The 15139-nt window shown below is 39.3% G+C and overlaps 1 protein-coding gene across 1 annotated transcript in view; it reads left to right on the top strand.

The window, feature by feature from the left end:
- The window catches only part of STAT4 (signal transducer and activator of transcription 4), a 37982-nt gene that overhangs the window by 6959 nt on the left and 15884 nt on the right, over positions 1 to 15139 (top strand). Inside the window, exons 3-9 of the mRNA XM_059476429.1 lie at positions 7266 to 7364; positions 8170 to 8262; positions 10096 to 10174; positions 11720 to 11805; positions 12432 to 12583; positions 13733 to 13891; positions 14819 to 14911. Coding sequence (XP_059332412.1) covers positions 7266 to 7364; positions 8170 to 8262; positions 10096 to 10174; positions 11720 to 11805; positions 12432 to 12583; positions 13733 to 13891; positions 14819 to 14911 — 761 coding nt within the window. The remainder of the gene's footprint in view (positions 1 to 7265; positions 7365 to 8169; positions 8263 to 10095; positions 10175 to 11719; positions 11806 to 12431; positions 12584 to 13732; positions 13892 to 14818; positions 14912 to 15139) is intronic.

Here is a 15139-nt window from a genome sequence, read left to right as displayed (position 1 = left end):
CCTTAGGGTCTGTTTACAAAGGGAGAGGTCAGGCAGAAGCACCAGAGCTGCTGATTCACACCCACCAGTTATATAAAATCAAGCTTTTGGAAGTTACAGTAAGTAGCTGGGAAATAGTTCTTTAGTTACATTACTTTATCCTACACGGCTCTGGCTGTTTTTATGGAAAGGTCTGGAATAGCTTCTGAAAGTATCTTCTGTCATCTGAAACAATATATATTAAGGCACTTTTCTCCTACAAATCCATCTTTACATGATGCTGCTTAAAACAGTAACCCAGCAGTGCGTTCCTGACTCTGTGTCATGTTCCTGGTTATACTGCCCAGTTTGTTTCCATCTGTAATGGGCACCGAACAACCCTGTGCTTCTCCAGATAGAACTAAGTGAACAAATAAAGGTTCTCTTGTTCAAGTGACAGTTTACAAAAGCCTCTGTACCAGAAAGGAACATGCATAAGGAATTCAAGGAACAATCCTAAGAGTATTCATTTCAGTACATCAAAGAAAGTGGACAAAACAGCATTAGATCCAAAACAAGACATTCCAGCTGGTGCTCGACAAACAATTCTAATAAGCCCTGTGCTGAGAAACAGTTGCAAAGAGTGGAAACAGCCATTGATGTTTTAGTTGCAGTTTCCTGTTAAAGCTTACAAACGAGTGAGAATGGAACAAAATAGAGAAAGTTCCTAATAAACCACGGAAGATCCATTTCAAAATGTTATTTACACGTATTTAGCACTTGTGTAGCCTGCCAGATCAACAACTCAACACGGTAAGGTCGGATGTGTTTTGAACCAGCATGTCCTGCTGCCTAACACAATTCAGATTGTATTAGACTGCTCCCAGTGAGTTTTTCAGTACAACCATTAAAGCTGTTTTTCAGAAAATTTTGGCGTGCAGATGGGAAACCCCGCACAGAAGTCTGTTTGCTGAAGCAGCTAGGTGTCTGCTCCTAGCAACTGCAGCCTGGTGACTGCAGCTAACAAAGGTTGTTAAAAATTACTGGTACAAGGCTGAAAAAAGTTACTTGTTACAAGTAAAATACTTTGGGGTTTCTAGTTATTATTTAAAGAACACAAAAAAAAGTTTATTAAACTTTCAGTTTGTTTCTGTAGAATGAAAAAGAGTTAACTTGCAGGCAGAAGTAAAAATACAAGCAAGCTAAATAACCTCTTGTGGGCTTTGTTCATTCTGAAGAATTAAGAGCCCAGTTGCAGTTGAACATCTGCCTGAGAGATTAGTTAATAATACTCAGGTCTTTGTGCCCAGAGGAGGAGGGGCATGTGGAGATCAGTCCTCTCTGTCCTCTGACGTTTTACCCTATTTCATCAGGAACATGGTATTTTTGCCCACTTCGAGATAAATATCATTTTAAAAAAAAAGTTATTTATTCTCAAGTAAATATCAAATAAGAACTACCCAACATTATTCACCCCTCCCTGTCTATACAGTTCAATTGTCTGATGATGATTTCTACAGAAATGTATTTCCTGTAGCTTTATCTCTCCCTACCTGCACAGAAATCTGCTGTTTCTGTAGGTTATTCCTTGAGTGGTTTTAGAGTCTGCTGGGAAGGACCCAGCAGTGGAATTTGAGGAGTAGAGAAAAAACCTCTGCCTTCACAGCTCATTCACTGTGCTTTTACAGCTTTGCCTATTGCAATTTAGTTGCACATGTCCCCAGAAACAATTATGATCATCTGGAAGTTATGCATCATACACTATGAGAAAACTACAAGACTACAAAGCTGTGTATTAGGACTTCCCACACATCATAGGAGTTTTCTAAAACAATGAGGTTGCCTTTAAGTTCTCTCACCTATTTTGAGAGGGGGAAGGAGAAATCTAAAAATAAAAGTACAACAAGAGCAGTCTAAACAGAGAGTGTCACAGGCACTTCCTCTTAAAGACCTAGATAAAACAGAGGCATCTTTCTAGTAGAAGATTTTTTAGTAAGAATACTGCCTGTTTAAGTACAAGCTTTCAAAAAACTCCCAAGCACTTAGTATTTATCAGGCTAACACAAGGACCAACTCTTTCTTTGTATTCAGCTGTTGTCTTCATTAGACTTTCTGCCTGGATGCATAAGCAAAGATAGAAAACAAATCAAGGTGAAGTGTTATTTGTCATATTTGAAGGTGAAAACGGGAAATATGTATGTACAGCTATGCCTTCCCACCCACACATCCGAGATACACAGCTACACCAAATCTCTCTTTCTTTTAAAAAATGAAATGATAGACAAAAGGGGTTTTTCTCCCTGTTTTTGATTTTATGAAAGATGAGATATTTGCTTTTCCAGAAAGATGCTGAGTACCAGACTTTGTAAAAGAATCATATCACAAGTAAGCAATAGGGAAGGAAATGTAATTTTACTTGACTTTGTTTTGCTGTTTCCTATCTCTCCTCCCTTCCATTAGCTTCTTTAAATATTCATTCACTATGAACAAACACTTCAATGGTCATACTAAATAACGCTGCCACACCTCCAAGTAAAGCTCCTATTGTATACAATTAAAAGGCTCAAGAAGGGCTTTTTCTAGCAGAAATGAGAAGAAATACAGCTGATGGTTTTGAGAGTTAAAAAAAAAAAAAAAAAGAAAGAAAGAAAAATAAAAGAAAAAGGAGAAAAGGAGCTAAAACCTGACCAAATTCTGAGACAATTTTCAGAATTGGAAAGCACCAAAACCTACTCAAGTCCTTTTATAGGTCACCTTGAAAACACAGAGATAATCAGGCAAACCCCTGACTGACTTCCTAAAAGTTTCATAGCACATCCTTCTACATCACAAGTCGAGACCAACAGCTAATCCCCTGCTTTACCCACTGAAAACAGAGCCAGCTGCTCACATAGTGCACATCCAGTATTCACTGATAGGTGTGTACAGAGCCCTTTGACACATGGAAAGCAGTCAGTGTTAGTGTGGCTGGGAATGATCCACTTTGTGATGGAGCCACCCACAGGAAAATCAGCTAAAATGTTGAAGTTTAAAAAATGGGAAGAAAAGAAGAGTAAGAGAAGACTCTGGTCTGGATTTCTTCATTTCTGTCAGAGTAAGCAGATACTAAAACTGATAGTCATTTGGTGTTCTTTTTGAAAGCACGTGTAATTTAAAATGTCATAATACGTATTTTAAAGTTTCTCCATGACCTTGCAGCTTACAGAACCTAACCTTGCATTTCCCCAGCCACTGTTTCATGCACCTTTAACATACTCCAAAGAGTTCAAGCTGTTTTAAAATTTAGCTAAAGGGCATAAACTCTGCATGCTATAACGTACAGACTGTTTTTGCAGAAATGGCTTTGTTTTTCTCCATGATCTAGTAAGGTACTGTCACAACAGATGTCCCTGGAGTGGAAAGAGTGCATGCCGGGTGGCAGTAGGAAGGTTTTCTCCAAGGAAATGTCATCAGCATTCTCAGAAAATTGTCACCTGCTCAGAATGAAAGTTCAAGTTCCCCCTGTTTGCTTAAATTTAGCATCATGCTGTTAGTTCTTGAGAAGAATCCAGTCCAAATAAGATAATTTGTTGTTTGTTGTAACTCATGGCATGGAAAGACCTCATTGGAACAGAAGAGAGGAGAAAGAAAACTTCTAAGAACAACACAATTACAGTAGCATTAGCAGATATTTTGATTTGAAAGAAGAAAAGTGAATCGTCAATTTCTCTGTGTTGGTATTTGTCAAAAGACAAATATAATTTTTTTCCTTACATGTTTAAACTTATTAATAGGAGTTTGCATATCTAAAGAATCCACATTCTTCTTCCTCTTCTGGCTGCTAGTGTTCATCTCACTCTAAGTTAGGATTCCCCCATCTCACAAGCCATTTTTGGTTAAAGTTCCTTAATTTTCCAACTTAAACTACTCTTTGCTGCTAAGAGATGGTTTTCAATAGTCATTCAGAAATCAAGGTCATGTTGGGCAATTTCTGCCCTCAACTGAAGGCAAAATGGAAGTGCAGAGCAACAAGAGCTGGCAGTAGGTGAATAATAAGGGAATACCAAGCTGTGCATTCCAAAGTGTAATTACACCTGAGAAGTACAAAACACAGGCAGAAGTTTTTTAGTATTATTATTTTTCCAGAGTCAAAAACATGGCTGTTGTGGCTTTTAGCAGCATTCGTTATTCAATAAGTTGCAATTATTGAGATATTTAGTGTTACAATTCACTTATCCATTTATTACTGATGAGTTGCAATCCATCTGTTCCCTTACTGCAAAAGGGGCTGCTCCAGGAGCACAGGTGGCAGCTCTCTATTGACCTTCTTGGCATCTACTCAAGCTGAATCAAGTTGAAGAAGCACCAGCCTGGCATAAGTATGGGAATCACTATGGACCCAGCTTGTTTCTAGAGATTTATGAGTTAGACAAGAAAGAAAGGGAGGAAAAAAAAGTGAATTTCCACTGCACCTTTTGATTCAGATGCTTTTCTCTTAATGAAACAAAGGAAGGGAGAGGAAGGAAGAGCTTTTGAAAGTTTTGCATATGAATCGTGTCTAGAAACGCTAGGGAAGTCCCTAATAACTGGTATCCTTTGTGGGGAATTTTAACACATCCCACTGTCACAATTTTTTTAAGAGCCTCTTCTACATAAATGCATTTTTCCAGCTCCAAGAGAGGATATTTACTTCTTGACTTGATTAAATAGTTTTTCTGGACCCCTTTAAACCCTTGCAGTGCTGGAATTCTGTTGGGCAGTGGTAAGCCAGGACTAAGGAAAGCCTCAAAGGTAAGCTAGAGAACCTCAGGCTTTGTAGCTTCAGGTACCAGTGTATGGCATGAACACTTACTGGTCATCTAGGGGAAGGTGAAACCCTGTTTTACTACCAAAAATAAGTAACAGCCACAAGCAGAAGTTAACAGAGGAATTAATATGCCCATCAGTGGTCTTACAGCAGTGGCAGATTTCTCCCCACAGCTTTCATCCCAAACCTTATTAGTAACAGGACTTTTTCCCCTCTAATCAAGGTACAGATGGATGAGACAGGCTTAGCCACAACAGCTGGAACAAGGCAGGACTGTTTCCCCCTCTCCCAACTTCACCTGTGCTCATCCCTAATAATAAACTGATCTTTTGCTGAGCAGTTTCAGTCCACCAAGGAGCAGAAAACCCAGTCAGTAAAAAAAGCATGAGTCATTTCCATGCCAGTTAGCAGCCTGGATTGGCTCCCTAAGGAGTCAGGCACTGAGCTGGAGCACAGCCAGAAGCACAACCACTCTCTGCTGCAGTTAATTTGCCCTGGCTGTGGCTGTTGCACCTCAGTTCCACATGACACCTCACTCAGTCCTTTGCAGGAAGATCACAGCCATTTCCCACATGGCTCTATTTCCTTCCCAAAGCTACATCCTGACCCTACAGAGAGAGAGATTGGGAATATGCCCAGTGAAGGGGACTGTGAATACATTACTGGACCTGAAGTGCAGTGGTGTTGAAGGAAGCGTGCAGCGACATTGTAGTTACTGGCCTCACAGCCATGGAGCTGCCAGGGAGAAATGTGTAGTGACAGATCTTTGGCACTGTTATTTGACATGGAAATCAGCAGTGTATCCTCAATCGAGTCTCCTCCCACTGCCCAGGAAGGAGCAGGCAGGGAGGGAGTGCTTGGTGTTTGATCTGAGGCATAGTGTGTCCTGGGTAGTATTACTCACCGCTTCTTGTTTACAGAGAAGCTCCTAAAACCAGTCAGGTTCATAACTCCTGTTCCTCAGATACAGATGGCTGCTGGAGCAAAGTACCTTCCTGAACTGCTTTTAAGGACATGAAGGGAGGCACAGCACTGGGGCTACTCTGGGTGTGCACTGGCTGCACTGTGGGGCATGTACTTTTCCTGTCCTGAAAAGATTTCAGAAACCATAGAAACAAAGTTTTGTTTCATTGCTAACAATGACAGGGCAGTCAAAGCTTTCTTGGAAGGGAACTTTTTGGTACCTTGGTTATTTAGTTTTAAGAGCCCTGTATCTTTTGCCTTAGTCCATACCTGGAACCACAGTACACATTGTATTTAATACCAAGCAACTCAAACCAAGTTGCCATGATCAAAACTATTATTTTTAATATGGTATTTCTTTACTTTGCAATTGAAGTCAAAGCATATTTCAGATTACACATTTTATGCATAAGCTCACAGGAAGTGTTTAGTGAAAAGCATTAGAAAGGTATGTTTAATGCCACAGTACTTGCTGCATACAGAAGCAATGTGTTCACATTTCTGTCAGATGCATTCACATCCTTGTGTCTAACATAACAATTGGTGTGAGATATCAAAGGAAGATATGGCATCAATTAAAGAATATAAAGTATCAAAGTATATAAACTTACTGTGCCACATTCAGAGATAGCTAGAATAAAAGAGGTTCTGAGTGGCAGGGAGATATGATGGAAATAAAGACTAATGATAAAGAGGAAAAAATAGAGTAAGTCCAGAAGTGGGAACTGTACAGGAAGAGAAATTAAATGGATTAATTCTGATGAATGGACAAACACTATGAGCAGTGAATGAAGGGTATCTGAATGAATGGTACTGAATGAAAGGCATGAAGGATACTGAGAAACAATGAATGAATATATCACCATAAAGGAAGCGGCTTGAGAGTCCTGGATCATTCCAATTTTATAAATACAGCATAAACCAATATTAGTTCAAATTGTGCCCAGTCCTCAGTCACGCGTCAGCAATTCAGCACTTTATTTATGGTGGTATAAAAATATAGATTTTTTTTTCATTCTTTGGCTTGGTTCAAAAATTACTTATTCCTTCATCTCAGGCACATTATTTTTTAAAAGAGAAAAATTGTTCATAGACATTAAATTTTAAAGTCTTGTGCTTTATGCTGAGGAAGCTTTCCTGCTTGCATCATTATCATATTGATATGCTTACAAACTTTATTTGTTGGCAGAAGTGCTACATGCTAAGCAGCAGCCTCCTATTGAAAATCGAAGGTGTGATAAAATCATGCCCAGAATAGGCTGACAGGAAAGCCCTTTCAAAACAGCTGTGTTAGCAGGGGAGCAATTTGATCTCCAAATTATATACATCTCGGAATTGTATCTTTATAATCTCTGTGGAACATTGTTCAGAATATTTTATGACGGTGGCACTAACTGATGCTGCCCTGAAAGGCTGAACCAGCACATGAAAAGGGGACTCTTTTCCACCCACACCAATCTGCACCTCATAGACACTCATACATCATGTTGCTTGTGATTTCCAGAGGGACATCCTGAATTGTGGAATTTTTTTGAGTTGTATTTACTTGTGCTTGCAGGGCAAATATCATGGTAATCCCATGCATATAGCAGTGATCATCTCAAACTGCTTAAGAGAAGAAAGAAGAATATTGGCTGCAGCCAGCATGCCTGTACAGGTAATGAATTACATTTCACTAATCTGCTCCATGTTAATCTGCTCACATGCTTTTCAAACCAAATCCTGTCCCCTCATTCCACTGAAGTGATTTGTGTGCACTCGGGGTTGCCAAATGTTGCCCTTTAAACTCACATTTGAACTTCATTAGTGACTCTTCTGCTGGAAACATTGCTATGAGGGACTTCCATGTCACAGCTAATCTTCAAAGACTTTAATCTGTAGGAAAGGTTTTAAAGAGATTATTCTTTGCAAAACAGATGTGTGTATTTTAAATTATGCAATGCATTAATTCATATTAACTATGAAATGCAAAAGACATTCCATCCAATACAGTTGGATGATTTATAGAGTTACTGATGATTTTTATGTTGTTTGGAGAAAAAAAAAGTCAAATTAAATATGAAACTTATTTTGGGGAAATTGTTACATGATGAAAACCCAGAGAGAATTTTTAAGACAAACATGTTCTTGTTAATCACTTATGGATGTAATACATATTCCTATATGAGTCTTGTGCCATGGATATTTTTTTAAAAATCTAATAATCTATATTTCATTTACCTGATATTTAATACCTGCAGTATACCCACACCTTTTAATCTCTTGGATTTCAAAGTTAAAGCTTCATGTTTTTCAAATGTTTAGAACTAAACTTGTCTGTGTGTTTACAGCAGTCTGCAGATGGTTGAACACTGGCTTTGGAATTCCCTCTCTCTGCTGGAACTTGCAGTACAGTTTCTATCACCTATTATTATTATTATTAATATTACTCACCCACCAATTATCTGTTCAATGTGTTCCAGGGGCCACTGGAAAAGTCTCTACAGAACTCTGTGGTTTCAGAACGTCAAAGAAATGTAGAACACAAAGTGTCAGCAATCAAGAACAGCGCTCAGGTACCTTTTTTGTCCTGTGTGCTGTCTCTGCCTACCTGATTTTCATATAGACACACCTGAGCTATCTTTAGGCTGAGTAGCACAACAACTTTTGCCAACAAGGACATCTGCCCAGACTGACAGCTCAGGACACACCTGGATCCTCGGGTATTAGCAGCTGTCTGGGTTCAGTGTGAGAGCTCCCTATTTTAAAGCTGCCACACTCATCCCCAGGGAAGTTGCAGGCAGACCACTGAGTGCAGTAAAAGCATAGCTACAGTCTCTAAAAAGATGAGAAGTTCAGAAAATGTATTTTTGCAATTTCACCTCCTTTAGCTGGGTCAGCAGTAGCTTAACCTTCCCAAGCTCTGAGTCATGCACCGAGACCTTTGTCGAGCTGAAGGCTACGTGACACAATTGCGTGGTTTGGAGTCATGAGGGGACAAGAACACTGGCAGCTGATGGTAACCACTCTCCAGGAGTTTCTCATGCCATGGCAGGCCACAGCTGGGCTGAGCCAAACCTGTAGCTATGTCCCAGAGACCTTGAAAGCTCAGAGAATGCCCATTCAGTTCAAGGCAGGATAAGGATTCAAAGTACCCACGGCTTTTTTGCTATCCCCATTTTCAGCTTTGTAGCAGTCTCAGGGTAGAAACTATATTTGAAATACCTCTCCATATGTTGTTCAAGAGAAACACTTCTGGTATACTGGAAAGAGATCCTAGCAGCATTCTCTCATCATTCTTTCACAGAGAAGAAGGGTTAGAGAGATCAAACCCTTAGAAGGATAAAGTAGATTCAGAAGAATGTAATACTAGGTCTCATCTTACAACTTTATGTGTAGATAAAGAGTTGCAGAGCAGACAAAGCAGCAGCCTGTCAAGCTGCTCATCCTGCCTGTGTGGGGAAGCACAGCCACCCCTGAAGGACCACTGAAAATGAGAACATTTTCTAGATAGCAGGGCTGGGTTATTTTAGTAGGTAATTAAGTTGAACGCAGAAATTAGCCAGCTCCTCGTGCATGTAATTTCATACTTTACACATATAATTTAAAACTTTAGTATCCAAAAATAAAGAGTAAGCCAAAATGGCTAATTGTGTGTGGGCTCCTTTAGCAAACAAGTTTCTGTATTTTCAGACTCTTAATGTGCACATCTTCGGAAACCAAAAAGGATTGTTTATGAGTTGTTGGCAAAATCAAGGCTTCCTATAAACAGCACAGAAATAGACCTTCAAAGTACAGCAGATAATTTCCTACAGTTTTATTTTCCTTCTTTTGATGGGGTGTTTTGAATTATTATTGATTGTTTACTAGAAAATATCTTTAATATTTTTAATAGCACATATGAAAAGAAAGCTGCAAAATGCCAAAGCAGCAAAAATGTTTCATTTCTGTATCCAAATTTTAAAGACATTCTGTAAATAAATTCTGTGAGCTCTACTCCTGTGTGACTCCACCTTTTTTGGCTTTGCACACCCCTATTAAATTTCCATTTAAGTAAATGTAAAATTATCCCTTTGCCCTGCTTTAAAGTTTCAATGTTATGCATTATGGGCATAACAATTTCAGTTTAGCTCAGGCTAACACAATTGTTCGTACTTTCTTTTATGTCATTGCACTAGTAAACATGAAGGGATAAAGCTGAATCAACCACTGTCAAATGCAGGATAGAGGATGATATTTGACTTTCTAAACAAGTAAAATAAATCTGTAGCTATAAATTTATTATTCAATCGTACTTTATAAAGTTTACAAGACAGTAAACAAGAGTTCCCAGAACTGTTCAGGGGTTTTCAAGTGGTAAGACAGGAAAATACTACATCATGCATTTGTTCATTTCTCTCCTGTCAAAGATGACTGACCAAGATGTGAAATACTTGGAAGACTTGCAGGAGGAATTTGACTTCAGGTACAAAACAATACAGAGCTTAGGTAAGAGTTTTTATACTCATTTTAAGATTCGCTAGGAAATGGCTGGTTCTGCAGCTAGACTACAGCATCAGGGGGTTGTGTGCATTACTTGATTAATATATGTAAACATAAAAATGGATCTTTGGTTTATATAAAGTTTTAGTCCTGGAACAAAATTACTCTTTTGGGGTTAAGAGGGTAAAGGAAGTATAGTTATTTCCTATGGATAAGCTACCTAATGGCATATAAAGTAGTACATTTCTTAATTTAAAGAACCTATTTCTCAATATCCTCACCTTTTACATGGCCCTTTTTTTGGGAGAATGTGGAAGGGACTCCTATTTCCCAGAGTCATGCAGAACTGATTTTTCTTGCCTCTAACTTGGCTTTCTGTTCTTTTTTGACCACAGTGGTGATAACCAGCTGGTAAGCACTCTGAATGCATGTTTCACCAGCCTGTGGTGCCTGAGATCTGCATGTGGAGCAGTCCTTGCATGATCTCTTTCAGAAAAGAAACTGGGGTCTGCTTGTGTCTGCTCAGACATCTTTATATTACCTTCCTTTGAAACTGCAAAGATGCTGGGCTTAAAACATCCAAGTCCTTAAGCACATCGGTCCTAAATGTTGAAGGCTGGATATGACCCAGCAATCAGAAGAGTTGCCATGAGTTTCTAGTCATCAGGTCAATTATAATTACTGACCACACAGATACCTGAAAGCTGGACTGACATAAGACATGCTGACAATAAATGACTTTCAGGGCTTAAATTTCACTGCTCTGCTCCAGCACAGCCAGCTCAGAGTGTGTGGGAGCAATTGCTGTGGCTGAGGTGGTGCTGGTTACTGGTCTGCCTCTACTGAAACATCTACCCTGACTCAATAGGAAGGCATCCATCCAGAGCTTGGCAGGCACACAGTTGGCACCAATTTCTTTTTTGAATGTAGCATTAAAGATGCAAAAGGTTGGTGAAAGTGAGGGTGGGAAAGAGCTGCATGTGAAAGAGCATGGGTGAGCTTGGGGGCTCTTGAAACTAGTGCCTGACCCAGAGAAGGACAAACACTAGACAGAGGGGGAAATGCCCAGTGACCAGTACTCCTGGCTGCTGAAATTCCCCTGGTGATGAGCACTTCATCTCTGTTGCAAATGCCTCTCAGCCAGACATTGTAATTCACATCAAGTCCAAAGGGCTTTAGCCTAACTGCTGACACCATGAGCTGTTTGTGTTTACAGATCAATCATTGATCCAAGCCAGATGTACATAATACACAGGAGTATGCACAGGGATGAGAAATTTAGAGAACTCTGGCTATCACCTGTATGTTTTCTGCCTTTTCCTGCCCCACAAACACATCTACAGACAGGATCCATAAAACCTTGTGTTAAACTTTTACTAAAGCTAGTCCTTTCAAATGAAATAGTCTGTTGCATAATCTACTGATGTTCACAGTTTATTTTTTCACTAGTTCTTGCTACAGCCTGGTTGTGGTTTGTTTTCCTCATCTCCCCTTATAAACAGGCACACACACCCACACGTATTTATACTGATTTTTTTTCGTCCCCTGCAGAGCAGAATGACAAAAACAGCGCCCTCATTAAACAGGAAATGTTGGCGTTGCAGGCAATGCTCAATACTTTAGACTACAAGAGAAAGGTTAGTGACAATGTTTTGTCATTTGTGGTTTATCTGCTTTCTCCCCTTATTCTCGCACCAAATACTCAAATGCATATGTGTGTCTTTCTAAATTTTCATCTCAGAAGAGCAGACTCATTTCACTGGAGTTAAAAATTTGTAAAATGTTTGGGCAGGTCGGGGTGATTTGAACTAGAAGTTAAGAAATTGGCAATTAAGTAACAGCTCAGTCAAGGATATGGTTCTGCACAGCTTAAGAGTGAAGCAATTTGAGTCCATGAGGGCAGGGTTATGATTAAATCAAGCAAACAAAAACACAATGCATTTTATATGATGCAAAACAACAGCAGAATTTTCTGAACTTGACAGAGCTTGCAAGTCTCAAAATCTTGGAGATATTATGCCCACAAATAATGCCACACTCTTCCCTCCTACCCTCCCAAAAAAAAAAAAATTACTGAAGAAGAATTCATAGGGATTCAGAATTAATATACAGTGGATGACGAATCCTGTCACTGAAGCAATAGGAACTAAACACGGTTCCTTTCAGAATAATTGAAAAAAAACATGGTAAGTGCTTCATGCTGGCTGGTGAATTCTGCAGCTGTTGCCTGTGGTCAGTTAGTGGCACCTTTGCTCTTTTCCAGGAGGTGCTCAGTAAGATCGGGCGTGTGATCCATGAGATCGATGTGCTGATGAGCAACATGCTGACCGAGGAGCTGCTGGACTGGAAGAGGCGGCAGCAGATCGCCTGCATCGGGGGGCCCCTCCACGGGGGGCTCGACCAGCTCCAGAACTGGTAAACCTGCCCTGACCTCGTGCTTCCACCGAAAACCACAGGAAGTCTGCTGCACTTGAAATGATCATTCCTTTAGATCAGCTGCAACAGCAGCAAATTCACCAGCAGCTAAGAGAGTAAATAACTAAAAGGTGCTCACTAAAAGCAACATTCATCATTCTAAATGAACACTAGCCTGGCTCGTCACAAACGCTAATTTTTGGGTTTGTATCTTCCAGATACATGAGACATACCCACTTGGGAGTTTTGCTTGAGTAAGAATGGTGCTGAGTTTGTCATTGAAGGCAGTGGGAGTTGTGTCTAGGCAGGAGCTGGGTAGAGGCTTTATGCTTTGACTCACTCCTCCAGACTTTACACTGTGTAGGGATTGAATGGCAGTAGTCTCTGTGATGGCAACTCTGAAGAGATTGCAAATAAAATGAAAATAGCATTATATTCAAAATATAGTGTACTCACAAAATGTCGCCACAACATCATGGTCACTACTCTCCCATCAAAACTCTCATATGGAAAAGGTGAAGTAAAATGTAATAGTTAAAAAGGAAGGAAAATTATCAAGAAAATTTTAAAAGTGAAAAAAAAAGTGGTCGTTTGCTTTTTTATTCTGTGTAGGTTTTTTCTTTTTTTCACTGGAGTACTTCTTTTTTCCCGAATGAACATGCTAAAAATAGCTTTAAATTGTAATTTTATACGCACATATCCTACTGGACTGTTATCAAGTATGTTTGGATTTCTTTTTCCTAACTGCTTTTACACTTCTTTAGTCTTGTTAACTTGCTCATTCTATATAAATATTGTCCTTTTAAAGAATACATTTTGCAAAACTCCTGAGCTGTAGGAAATAATTAATGTTGGCACAAGTGCCCTGCATGTACAACACTAGGACCATGTATATATTTCTTCCAAATTATCACAGACGGTGTTGCATTGTTGTGAAAACATTTATCTTTGAAGATAAAGCAGGTGATTTGCCCAATGTATTTATATAGTCCTGTAAACAAAAGATGGATGGATGGGAGTTTGGGCAAAGCTGGAAAGCACCATTCAATACAGATTCTGATTTTCCCCAAGCAAGAACTTCAGTAGTTCTTGTGTTCCAAGAAACTGTTTACAAGAAAGATTGCAAACTAATTCTTTGTCTTGCTGTAGCTTTACACTGTTGGCAGAGAGTCTCTTTCAAGTCAGAAGGCAACTAGAAAAACTGGATGAACTCCTGACCAGGCTGACTTATGATGGGGACCCTATTCCTGTGCAAAGACCTCAGCTGCTGGAAAAAGTCAACTTTCTGCTCTACAACCTTTTCCGCAAGTGCGTAAGCCACTGCCAAAGTGCAGAACTTTACCTCAACTGGTACAACCATGAGAACACACTGTTAAGAAAAAGGGAAAAAAAAAGTTTGAATGTCTGAGGATTCTAAGCACCAGGTTCCTAACACAAGATGTATGTACAGCTGTCATCAGAATTCATAGAAACGGAAGTTTCCAGGCAGCTTCTCATGGGTAGCATTTAAGGGTTTGTCATCAAATTCTGACTCTTAACTAAATGCCAGAAATCCCCTTATTCTAGGAGGAGTTATGTACATTCTGCTGAGAAAGAATGCTGAGAAACACTTACCTTTTTTAAGTTAATGTTCCTTTTATTTCCTCTGTCTCCCCAAGCTATGCTTCCTGCTGCCCTCTCAACTCACACTTCTATTAGTAGATAAAATATTAGCATCATTTCTCTTGCCTTTTGTACAGACTATACTAGAGATATACCACAAGTGAGTCTCTGAAGTTTGCTCAATTGTTTGCTCTCTATATACATAAAAATTAAAGTGGTCTCAATTGTTTGCTCTCTATATATATAAAAATTACAATGATTGTTTAATTATTATAATTTAATTTCATTGGAGCCATGCTCAGTGTATTTTCATACTCTGTTTTATGGCTCTGATAAAATTTTGTGAGACCAAGACTTTTGTCATCATTGTATTTTAGAACTATAGAATTTGGTATAATTTTCAATGTCTTTCAAATATCTGTTTCTTATGGGAACAATTTCAGGGACAGTTAGACCACTGAATCAGTTTGAGAACTGGGAGTTGGAATACATAGCTCCTACTTCAGCATCTGCAGAGAATAAGTCTTTAGGAGATAGCAGCCCTTTTCCCTTCCTCCCTCCCCACAAAAAAACCCCATCTGTTTGCTCATACCTATTCCTAAAAATCTATTTGTTTCACTTCTTCTCACACAGCTCCTTTGTGGTTGAAAGGCAGCCCTGCATGCCAACACACCCCCAGAGGCCAATGGTTCTCAAAACTTTAATACAGTTCACTGTTAAATTAAGGTAAGGGAAAAAATCTGATATAAACTCCTTCATTTGTGTACAGTATTTTATCCTTGGAGAATCTAGAAAGCAAAGCAGGCCAACCTGCATTAGAGATCCGTTCAACTGCAGGGAAATTTTCTGGAATGGGGATATCAAGTCCACAGAATCTGTCACGCAGAACAAGTGGCAGTAAAGAGTAAAACACAAGGAAGAAAGGCACATTGAAGCTAAAGGCAACACCTTCAG

Source organism: Ammospiza nelsoni, chromosome 7, assembly GCF_027579445.1.
Source record: "Ammospiza nelsoni isolate bAmmNel1 chromosome 7, bAmmNel1.pri, whole genome shotgun sequence".
Lineage (NCBI taxonomy): Eukaryota > Metazoa > Chordata > Aves > Passeriformes > Passerellidae > Ammospiza > Ammospiza nelsoni.
This window is presented reverse-complemented; position numbering and strand designations above follow the sequence as displayed.